This window comes from Cyrtonyx montezumae, unplaced genomic scaffold (assembly GCF_038088225.1).
Source record: "Cyrtonyx montezumae isolate F1298 unplaced genomic scaffold, pur_monq_1.0 scaffold_18, whole genome shotgun sequence".
Classification (NCBI taxonomy): domain Eukaryota; kingdom Metazoa; phylum Chordata; class Aves; order Galliformes; family Odontophoridae; genus Cyrtonyx; species Cyrtonyx montezumae.
In genome coordinates, this window is record NW_027071914.1 from 2,997,417 (window position 1) to 3,009,425 (window position 12,009).

Here is a 12,009-nt window from a genome sequence, read left to right on the forward strand (position 1 = left end):
GGCACCCCTTTGCACGGCCTGTACTTGTGCCTGAGCGGATACAACTGCCCCCGATGACTGCAGAGCTGGAGCCCAGCAGAGGCGTTCTGAGATAGCCCTGCCCATATTTGAAATGTGGTTCAGGAAGGAGTAGGCAGGAGAACGCGGGGCTGGAGCCAGCTCACGTTCCACCTCCACAGGCACCTTTTCCCACATCTGTTGCCTTTCCTCATACACTGGCTTCTGCTCGTCCTCTTAAAGCCCTCCCTGGGCTGACACTCAGTCTCTGTAATCCTTCCAACATCAATTCACATCACCTCCACCATGATCTCTCCTTTCCGTGGGGATGGGGTTAAGACAGGGGAAAAGCTGCGGGAGACTGCATCGTCCGCAGCCAAGAAAAGAAGTGGGAACAGGGCACTCCCAAATGCTAAGCTCTGACTCACTGTGCCAACTGAAAGAGGAAAGAAGAGAAAAAGGGCAGTAGGAAAAACAGCCATCTGCTGCCTGAGAGGAAAGGTGTCCTCCTTCAGAGGCAGATCTGACCAGCAGCACTGAGATTTGGATCAAAAGTTCACAACTGTTCAGATCCCCAGACCTGGTTTAAGCCTCTCTCTGGTCTTGATCAAAGGTTACTCCATAATAATGCCTCTGGGGGAGGGGTTCCCAGCACATAATGAATCCTGTGTCATTGCCTTTGTATCCAGTTTTGGCTGTAACACAGATGGTTCTCACTTCAGTAACTCTGACATCTCTCCCCCCTTCATTATCACAGCTAGGAGCTCTGCATGGTCACATCCTGGACCTCCATGCCCCACCTCACTGTCTACCCGATTATCATGCTCTAAGTGTTCCTGTGCCAGGCAAGATGATGAACAGATTTCCATAACCTTTCAGCATGGCTAGAAATGGGAAGGCTTTGCAGCTTGACACATCAAGGAGTTTTATTAGTAGGAGAGGGGGAGGGAGCAGGCAGGGGTGTTAGCAAATGGCCTCAACGGTCAGAGCACATCAGGTCTTTAGGAAGATGCCAGCAACCAGAAGAGGAGAGGATCTGGTGGCAAGCAGCAGTGTGCATACTGCAGAGCTCCTGAGACAGGAAACGTAAGGCTCTGAGATTGTGCAGCTTCACCACTGGTCACAGCACTCTCCAGTGCTAGGATTTGTTGTTCAGACACGATTGTATATGTATGAAGGGGACAAGATGGGCTTTGACACATAAATTAGCACTTGTCAGCTGCTCACAGGCACACTTCCCTGCTGCACCCCACTGTAAATGCTGCGTTCTTTCATGGAGAAGAAAACTGCATCACGTTACCTGACATTCACTGCAGGCAAGAGCGCTTCCTGGGAAGCCAGCAGCTAGCACGCAGTGATTAGTTTACATATCAAACCTTAAGAGGATGAATGCAATAAAATGACACAATAATTAGCAGCCAAGTGGCACTTTGCACTCCTGTTTTATCTGGAAATTTTGGAATGACAAAGGACAACGCTGATGAACCCGCAGGGCAGGGCTTTTTCTGAGGGTCTGCGTGAGTCTGCAGAAAGCCTTGGGGGTTCATTTCACAACAGCCGGGTACCTTTGTGCTGACTCTTCCAGTGCCACAACTCTACACATTTCTGCAACAGCATCAGCTGCCCTTCTGATCACAGAACCACAGAACTGTAGGGGTTAAAAGGTACCTCTAGACATCATCAAGTCCCACCCTCCTGACAAAGCAGGCAACACGATGGGCAAGGACGGTCCGGCATCTTGTCTGAAGGCCGCTGATGGAATAACAGTTCTCATATTTTTACCTGCCCTCCATCTGGGATGAACAACGCCCCATCTCCACCTCCACCACTGCTGCACATGAGGTAAACCTCATGTGAATGTGTGTGCTGGCCAACACACCTTCACTCATACACAGCAACACCTACGGACTGTGTGTCCGCTTGAGAAAAAGGACCATTCCTCAATACAGCCCTAAAACCCATCCAGCAACCGTGAATCGGGCCTAAAACAAGTCAAAGCAAAGAACCTCTGGCCAAAGCCATCTCCAAGTGTACCAAGACGAGGAAGTTTCTCCATAATTCAGTCTCCTGACCAGCACTTCTATCATGATGCTTGTATGCAAATCGAGATGGAAATAGCTGAACGCATACCAGTCTGTGTGAGCTATTTGTGTTCCTCCAGGATCTACGTGCCTCAGGATTCAACCTAAGCACTCTCAAAGCTCTGAAGTCTGCTTAATTTCAGCTCAAACCGAACACCCTCCCCTAGAAAGATGAAAGGATGCTTCACTCAAGCACTGGCATTCATCCACCCTCAGTTCACAACCACAGCTTCCAAGTCACTTAAGCCCGGGGCCAGAGGTCATAGGGAAAGAACATCCTAAGTGACCAACTTCAATATCACATGAACCACTCTAGGCAAGCGGTCCGCCCACCTGCTAGGCAGGGAAAGATTTCTGCCTTCGAGCACCATCATACACTCATAAACAGGGGCACTACAGTACTATGTGCTGGAACTGCCCGCAGCTGGGAGCTGGGCTGACAGCCTGCTCTAACGCAGCAAATTCCACGTTCTTAATCAGAAAAGGTTTTTTTTTTCTCCCTGTGATCCTCAGCATTTTATTGCTCTTCTCATTTTTCTCCCACGAGGTTCTCGGGCCAACGCAGCGAATTAGAGCTTTTGAACTGGAGTCTGGGGGACCCCAGTAAATATTCTTACCATATTTATCTCCGTCTTCTCCTTTGGCGCTGATCCTTCTGCCTAGCACTTGGATGTGTTTCCCACTTGTCCTGCTGTAGAGCTGATAGAGCCGGAGCTGCTTCCTGCTCACGTCGTCTCTTGCTCGTGTTTGGTTCTCCACGTGTATCCGAAAATCTACATTCTCCTCGGCAACAAACATCTGAAAGTGGTGGCGAGGGAGAAAGAAAAGAGAACAGACTATGAAACAAAATAAGCATCTTGGAGAGAAGGATTACACATCAACCTGCCAAAGGGCACATGGCGCAAGATGACTGGGATTTGGCTGGCCTTCACTTGACAGTCGAGGCCGTGGTATCAGGCACTCAAAATGTAATTCTACCCAGAGCTGGCTCTAGAGAGTAAACCAAACCCGAGTTTTTACAATCAAACTGTGTGTGTGTGGGGGGGGGATGCTGGAAGGGGGGCAGAGTAAAAACTTGTGCTCAGACCTGCTTTGATTTAACCCTGGTCAGCCACACTGGCCATAAATTAGGCTCACTTTTGCATATTCATAGCCACTACCAAGATACATGGAGGTGTACAGGAGAAAGGGGACTGACAACTCAATTTCAGAGAGTTTGTGCTTCACCTTCAGCAACGGAATGGATTAACGGCAGGGAAGAAGTCAAGGGAAAAACCTATTTATGCTGACACTAGTGAACTGGATTCTAGCTACAGACATGCATAAAATGTAGTAAGATAAAAGTGTCATGTATCTGTGGGCTCCCTTCAGTGTACATTTGTTGCCAGCTTTGCTTTCAGTGAAGCCTGATCACTGCTGACCGTCTACTGCTGCATCACCGTCCATCCCAACTTGGGGAGGGATCACTTGGAGCACGCAGCAAAGCACATCGGCTGCGTCCAGCAGAGGCCATTACCAGCAGGGTTCTGGGCGCTTCAGCCTCTGCCTCTGTTTTTTCTGGCCAACGGATTAAATTAACCTTAGTTAACTACAGCCTCAAAACATTACCAGAAACTTTCTCAGTCCCATCTGCCCTTCTCTGGTATACTGTTTCCAATCTTAACTTACGGTTCCCAAGAAACACTGAAACAGGATTCCTGCTTTCGCTTCCAGACCCATCCTGGCTTGCCCAAGGTCAGAGGAGGAGGCAACCAAGATGCTCTCGAGAAGGCCCTCCCAGCCAGGAGGTTCAGCAGCACACAGCCAAAAGCAATTCACACTCAAACAACACAAGAAGACCAGAGACTGCTCCACAACCTGCCCCTGACAGCTTTTGCACCAGGTCCATACTGCCCATACAAATCTAACAAATGGATAATCTTTTGGTGGCAAACTCCCCTCGCAGTACAATAAATCATTCAGAAACCAAAAGCAGCAAAAGATAACTGAGCGGCACCCGAAAGACACTGCCGCACAGCGGGAGATCTTTAAGTTGGCAGCAACAGTGGTCAAAGCATACTCATTGTCGATGAGCTCTAATGCTGCGTACCATTTATATGTAAGAGATGAACTCCACCACAAAGTAAGAATCGCATGGGAATTTCACAAAGCCCAGGTTTGGAACTGGCAAAGGAATGACACTTACTCCGAGCAGAGTTACAGCTTCGGCTCCTAACACATTCCGGCTACAGCATGCTTGTCCCAGCCTGGAAGCAACAATGCTCTGATCTATTAGGGTGTGGATGAAGCTGGCAATGCAAATGAAAAGGGGTCAATAAATCCTTGCACAGGTCCATTCTGGGCTAAAGTGCATAAGAGCAAGTAGGGAGTGAATGGCCGAAGCACACAAAACCGTCTCACTTAAGCCTGCTGCATCTGTCGTCTCATACCACTGCATACTTTGAAGCCATGTAGTCAAATACTCCCTGAACATCCAAACCTCAAAGAACTCTTTAGCTTTTCCAATTATCAAGTAGACACACAGATCAGCAGCAGGAGGAAAACTTCAGGCAGGCAGTGCTGCTTAGCACCAGACCTTCACTAAGCAACCCAAACAAAAACATTATATTCAGCACAGTGGCAGCAGCAATGAGGTTCAAGGGGATGTTACAGGATCGCCTTTGCTGCCCTTATTAAATGCTAGGATTACAACATTTGAATCCAAAGTCCAAGGAAAGAAACCAGTTTAGCTCTCTTATTTTACTGTCAGTAGTCAAAAGGGGACTGCAGGAGTTGAGCGCTCAAGCTGCTCTAAAGAAGATCCTGTGTCTAAAGGGACATTCAGCAGGATGGCACAAGTGACGGGCAAGGACCATGCAGTTATTATTTAGCAATATTTCCCACTGTCAGAAAACAGCCCAGCAAGAAGTAAGGGCAGAATGAGCCACGGCACCTGCTGGGAGGACGTGGCACGAGGTTAGCAGTGCTCTCAGCTCTTGTGGGTGCCAAGCTCTGCTTACTTTCCTCTCCAGTCACCAGAGCTACCCCTGAGCAAAGCGAGCTGCATTTGGCTTTTGGCATGAATAATATCCACTTCTTTCCTTCTTCCTCCATCTTTCTTTTCAAATAAGATTGTTACAGAGGATGCTGACCAACTAAAAATAGAGATGTTCAAATAATGTCAACAGCCTGCCTCGTACCCACAAAAGCAAGGCTATTTGCAGTTAGGGTTCTGGCTCCATCCTTGCAAGATTTAAAACAGATTTTAAATCGAGATGACGTCGCTACATTGCTTTTACCACATGCTAATGAATTTCACATTTTTTTCTAGGAAAAACAAAACAGGTGGGATTTGAAGTGAAAGGAAGGGAAGATTGTTTTGCTTTCCTGGAAACTTCAAAATAGAAAAAGCAACCAATTTTCCAAAACATTCTGATTGTTTCTTTGCACTGAAACACCTCCGAGGTGGACTGGTGCCCCCTGATTTTTCCTTCAGGGCTTCTGATCTCTCCACCTGCACCTCAAAGCCCTATGCCCTCTCCCACGAATTCAGAAGGATGGAGCCCCAGTGTCTGCTCAGCTGCACAAAGACCCTGACCCTGACTGCACCCACATGGTCAGTCCAACAGAGTCTCAGCGCATGAAATAATTCTAGGAAAGGATAGATTCTAATTTTCTTAAGAGGTTCCTCACTAGAAGAGATGAGCTGTGCTTATCTGGAGTGCTTGCAGCACAGAGGCCCCAGCCTGCAGACACAGTGCACACATGGACTCTGGAGCAGCTGAGGAGCCTCCTCATGTTGCATGCATCTCCAAGCAGGCCATGCATCTGCCTGCAAAGCGTTTGCCAGTCCTCCTGCATGGCACAGCACGAAGAGCAGCCAGTATCGCCTTTCCTCCCACTGCAAGAAAGGTAAGCATCTCCACAGAAGGATGAAGTCGCCCAAGTGCAGTGCTTCCCCTGACTGAAGGCTGCCTGTGTGGCTCAACTCCATGCTCACCCACAGCCCCAAGAGCGTGCCCGAGCACAGCACGGCCTGAAGCAGGGCCAGCCAGGATCACCTGGGGACACCGAATCCCGCCAAGGTCAGCCCAAGCCTATGTCACCCCATCACCTCTCTAATAACAGACCTAGCCCTAAAGCAGGAGAAGAAGACCTGCAAAAGGGAAATGGAGCTGCAAGTTCTCCCCTTGTGGCTGTCCTGTCCCCTGGTCAAGATGCCCCAATGCAGAGAAGCAGTGAAATCACCAGGATTTAGCTGTGTGCTTAAAGATAAGCACATGCTTAATGACTTTGCTGAAACAGGATGCTCTGCTGGAGCATAGCCAAAGTGAATTAGCTGTGCCAGCCTGGACTGCATCTGGCCCACAGCAAAGAGTATCAATATTCTAAAATAAAATTTCATGCAGTGTTGATTTCATGAGATAAAACCTATTTGATCACTGCTGAAATCCATTCTCACAGTATCCCTGCCCTACAGAGCATACTCCCTCAAGCAGCTAACTTTACTGAGATAAGAAAGCCCATTTATATATACCATAAGTGGGGCTCTCTTTCATAAAGCTCAAAAAAATTAGTAACATATGCCTCCTTCAGTAACTGATCGCCAACACTCACTCAAGGTCACCTAAAACCAAGTCCATTCACCCCAAAATATATTTCTGTAACAATTACAACCACACCAAAACGAATATAGAAATCTCTTCGGTTCCTAGCCGTGCTGTAAAAAGTTAAGGGCTTTAGGTTCTGTCCACCAAAGCAAAATTAAATCTTTTATTTTTTGTAAAAAACCATTCACTTACTATTACTGCATGTAAGACACAGGCAGAACGACCACCTTTTCTTTTGCCTTTTAATCTGCATCCTCAAGCTTCAAACCAGGAAAGTGCCTTACAGAACACTCTTGGGACAGAAAAAGGATTTCCTACATTATCTCCTCCAACATTTTGTTGCCATTTGGTGCTGGATTATGATCTATTCTGCAAACCTATTCAACTGCTATGGACTGCTGTCTGTGAAGGACGACCTCAGCATCTCAGAACAGTAGATGCACCGAACACCATCTAATTCTCTGCCAATTGCTTTCAGCCTGCGAAACCTAACAGAGAGCATCACGTTCAGTTTCATTTTCATTCTTCCTTCATTTTCCTTTTCAATCAATTCCTCATCCGTGTATTATTTATCACTGTATCTCTCAGTAATATATACAGCTACAGCAGTATAGCTGAAATACAGCTGGCAATACAGAAGTTGGCAAGTGAATAAATAGCAGTTCTTTTGAAAGCAGCCATCACCCCAAGGAGCCGATGCATCTGAACACAAGAAGCTCTCTCTTCTCTCTGCTTGCCCTGTTTTACTTGCTCAAACATTCAAGGTAGGTTCACTTAGTCCTAATTCCTACACAGCCATAGAAACAAGTGACACCTAATCTGTCTTCAGACAGTCCAGAACGGGAAATACTGTGCAGTGACACACCGTGAGCGCGTCAAACAATGAGTGGATTCCACCTGAAAGGACTTCACAGCGACCCACCGGCTCTGAGAATCACTGTGGTATTAGTTAAATCCCAGATGGAGGGCAGGCAAGAAGATGATTTTGCTGACGCTGCCTAAGGTTTCAGCATGAAGCAATCCAAGAAACGGTCAAGAATCAGAAAAGCCTCTGACAGCAGCACCGTGATGTTAGTCCTACACGAGCTCATGCCACAGCTCTGCAAACACCGCCGCGCTGTTTTGAACTGCAAGCAATCAAAGCCCCGCCAAGGTCAATGAAATCCTTACCGTGCCAAGCCATGTTTACGGGATTTGGCTTGCCATCCAACCAACCTCTGCACATGCCTCATTTTCTATTTTTAGCTTTCCGGTAAAAGGGAATGTTAATATGTTATTGTTCATGTCATACAGCGTTACAGCGTCAGATGTCCAAGGCCCACAGCATGGCCAAATTAGCTGGGAGCTGGACTTGAGAATTTCCTGATTTTTTGCTTTCTATAGTACAGAGTCTCCAAGCCTCATCAGAGAGCAAACCATATGTCATTCCCCAAACGGAACGAGCAATACAAAATCCCTCTCACCGAGGGTCTGACTGATTTCAAAAGATAAACAAATCAAGCGACTCAAAGCCCTTTCAAAACTCAATCTGATAAGCAGGAAATACTTATTACCTTTCAGCCATCAAATCAACCTAATATTAATGATTGTCTCCGTGACCTTCTGAAGACATGAAAGTTAACTTAATAAGGTCAACAAGAGGATATCCAAGGCAGATCTCTCTCAAGTCTGCAAAGGCAAGTAACAAACCGCTTCGCTTCCACGACTTTGGCAAAATTCCTCTATGCCAATTACAACAAGATTTGCTAGCTCACCATGACAGTCATTCTTTGACATACGGTGAAACATAATGCGCTCCTTATTTGCTGCTTTTTCTTCTTCTTAACTGCAAAGTCAATCCACGGCCAGGATAGTGTTACAATCACGTTATACAGCGCGGTTCGAAGCAAGACGTAAGTGGATGTGCACTGCTTTGACGTACTCGCTTCTTTTGTGCTTAGAAGCACATTTGGAAATGAATCTAACACAAAGCACTCCGTGTTCAGATGCACTGCAGGAACCCTGAGTGGAGGGAGAGGGCACTTCACAGTGCATCTCTGCGCGTGCAACGGGAGAGAGGCCACGGCACGACCCTGCTGGAATTGCACAAATGTTACAGAAACCTTTCATAAGAGCACCACAACCTCAGAGCTGTGCTTCTCAGTTGTTTTACAAGGTGACTTCTTCTTGCTATTCACAGGAAAATGTTGTTCCCTTTAGAAATACATCTTCCCAAGGAGTCGCCCTCTGTTCTGGCAGATGCCCTGTGAACAATGGCCCGCACCCTGCAGGTCGGGCGGCACGAAGGGCAACGTGCATGGGACTGCTTCGTCCAACCACGGGCACAAGACTCTCAAGCTCCACAAAAGACTCTACTGATGGAGCTCACCAAGCATTCCCTCCAGATCCTTTGAGTTTTGGTGTTTTTGGGGGGGGGTTTAGGGGATCGGTTGGCTTGGGGTTGGGTTTTTTTTTTTTTAGGGTGAAAGCATGGATGTCCTATTTAAGACCCAGAAGCCCTTCCTCCACAAGAGCCCCATCGCTCCATCACCCATGTGCAAATCCAGTTAGATACCACTTTCTGCCTCTCCTTCTTCAGAAAGCTGTTCCAGATGGACACTTCCCTAACACTCTCCGACTTCATTCTCCAACAGCTTGTGTACTTACGTCCAGCTTACGTCTATTTATCCTTGTACCAACAGCGTCCTTCAGCTTCAACAACACCTTTCCCCCTCGCGCTTCTCCTTGGGACGCATTCAGGCTGCTCCCTCTCTCCGCTCTCCTCCCAGCCTTCATCTCGCCATGCTGGGGAAGGAAGAAAGCCAAGTACGCCCATGTTCCTCACCCAGAGCCCGGCCCCGCCCGCCGCGCCCTCTCGCCCCGCCGGGCCCTCAGCGCCGCACCGCTCCCGCAGCCGCCGCGCCCCCTGGTGGCCGCCCGGCCCGGCCCGGCCCCGCCGCGGGTCCCGGGGTCCGGGAGAGAACGTCCGGCGCGGGGCAGCGCGGGCACGGCCCTCGGGGACGGAGCTGAGAGAGGCCGAGGCGGCCCTTCCCGATCCATTGCAGCGGTGCAGAACGAGAGGAGAAGGCCCTGGAAGAGCGCAGCGCGGTGCTGCGGTCCGTATGGGGTCGCAAGCGAGGAGGAAGGCACGAGGGAGTGCCAAGAACCGGGAACGTGAGAGAGCCTGAGGAAACACGTGTTTTATGGCCTAGCGCTCAGTGCTTGGCCGCTTTCTGGAGAAAGATGATGATGCCTTCGAGAAAACCAAGCCTCTCCTTTTTGATGATGGGCTGAACCTCAGCCAGCACTCGGAAAGCACGCCATTTGTTGGGAGGTGACATTTTAAACTCGTTCCACCCGGGGAAATGGTTCAGGCTGAGGGAGAGCAAGGTTTCAGCCTTGATTAACTACATAAAGGAACGCAGAGCATGAAAGCAAGGAAAGAGAAGAAGCTGGAAGGCTTGCAGGTCCAGGCCTCCCCTGCCTGCTGCTGCACAGCACAGCACCTGGGTTTTGCTGGCAGAGCTGCACAGCAGCACCTAACGGGCACCAACAGTCCCACACCCCACCCCTACCTGCCCATTCTCACCGATCCAAAACCGGGTTGCTGCCTGCAGCCCGAGTGACACTGCTGTTACAGCAGTCTGCAAGAGCGAGCCCAACCCTCCAAGCATCCCCCTTTCTCCAACCCAGCCTGTACTGTGCCCGCGTGGCAGTGCAGAGGGGACCGAGCCCGAGTCCTTCTGCCTGCACCACCAGGACCACAGCAGGCTCCTTCCCATGGGACCAGGTCCTGCTGCCTCCATTAGCCAAAGCAAACCATCCTCGTGCACCTCAGCCACACAGGTATCTGCAGGGCACTGCCTCTTCCCACAGTAACAGTATTTCCCTCTCCGGAAATACGGTTCAAACCTTTACTCTTTTTCTGATTTTTCCCCAGTTGTGATTTTTTTCTTCTCCTTCAAACTCGGAGCTGGTGTTATTTTACCACAGCCATCAATCAGGCAACAAGCAAGCAGGGCTTTTCTTTTTCTTTCTTTGTCTTTCTTTCTAATGCTTGTTATATCTCTCCTACATACTTCCTCCCTGCACAGAAATATCCCTTCAAAGCTTGATATTATTGAGCAGCTTTCAACCATGCCCAGCAGAGCCATGTATTCTCTGCATTTGTTTGGCCTTTGTTTCTAGGAATGAAATACCAGTGTCTTAACAGTGTGACTTCATTTCACTACTTCATTCCAATACTTGTTCTATTTCTATCCCACTGGGTCAAACTCACCTATTGTGAGACCTCACCGATTTCAATTACATCAGGGATTAATTTGTTCCATGGCGTTGAAGCTGTTAATACAATCCTTGCTGGCTCTAGATTAGAAAAGGCACGATCGAGACCTCCCTCGCAGGCAGTGTGCTTAACAGCGGTCTTGATCTTCATTTTGTTCCTCCTTTTTCCTCTCCCCCCCCCTCCTTTGTGCCCCTTTGCCCCTCTTTTCACAACCTTCTCCTTCCTTTCTAAATTGTCCTTATCAGAACTGGGTGGTCCTTCTGACTTCCACTGTTACTGGCAGAAAGTTGCCTGCCAGCAGCCGCTGCCCAGCGTGTGCAAGGGAGCCAAGGGTCAGCAGCAGCAGGTCTGGCGTGAAGCCACCCAACACCCAACACAAAGCAGATCTTCCACCACCACCCTCCCCTCTGGCATCTCATCTCCCCAAGGGGGCACAGGGAAGGACTGGTTCCAGAGAGAAACTGCAGGTCCCTCTGCACCCACCTGGATCTGCAGGGGCTCGCTTCTGCAGCACAGAGCGTTGGTCTCAGAAGTTTAGATCCTGAAATACACATCTGTTAGGTAGCTCCGTTCTGGAGAGGATATGATCACTGCAACCCAAACCATGGTGCCAGCTGAAGCCTTCCCCAGCACCATGCTGCACGTAGGTTGCCCTGGATGCTTCCTGTGGTGCTGATTAAACCCCACCTGTGGCACGTAACCCACAGAGAGAAGGCAGGATTGGCTCTGGAGGATGCCTTACAGTACAACAGGCTCTACAACAGTCCTGATCTACAAAAATCACTACTTGCACAAGCCCAATCTTTCCAAAATACTCTCCCTTTAGGAGCGAAGTCCCTGCCTTACCTCCTCCCCAGATGGTTTTGCTGGGGAACTCCTAAGCTCCCATGGTTGTACCTTTACCACAGTTATTTCTGACACCTGAAAGTTCAGTGAGGGCAAAAGAAAACCCAAAGCAGTTCCCCACCTTCCCACCATGCTTTCTGCAGAGTACACTCTCAGCTCAGGGGAAAGTTTTGGTATCCGTTCACACATCACACACTCTGCACTCCCAGCTCAGATCACCCCCATCAGCCTT

The 12,009-nt window shown here is 48.9% G+C and overlaps 1 protein-coding gene across 2 annotated transcripts in view; it reads right to left on the reverse strand.

The window, feature by feature from the left end:
- Positions 1-12,009, reverse strand: part of FGF18 (fibroblast growth factor 18) — a 63,772-nt gene that overhangs the window by 39,405 nt on the left and 12,358 nt on the right. The window contains exons 3-4 of one of the 2 annotated variants that reach the window (XM_065734957.1): positions 9,314-9,451; positions 2,696-2,876 (exon numbers count right to left, since the gene is read on the reverse strand). In XM_065734957.1, the coding sequence (XP_065591029.1) occupies positions 2,696-2,876; positions 9,314-9,451 (319 nt within the window). The remainder of the gene's footprint in view (positions 1-2,695; positions 2,877-9,313; positions 9,452-12,009) is intronic. The other variant, XM_065734958.1, reaches the window with a different exon arrangement.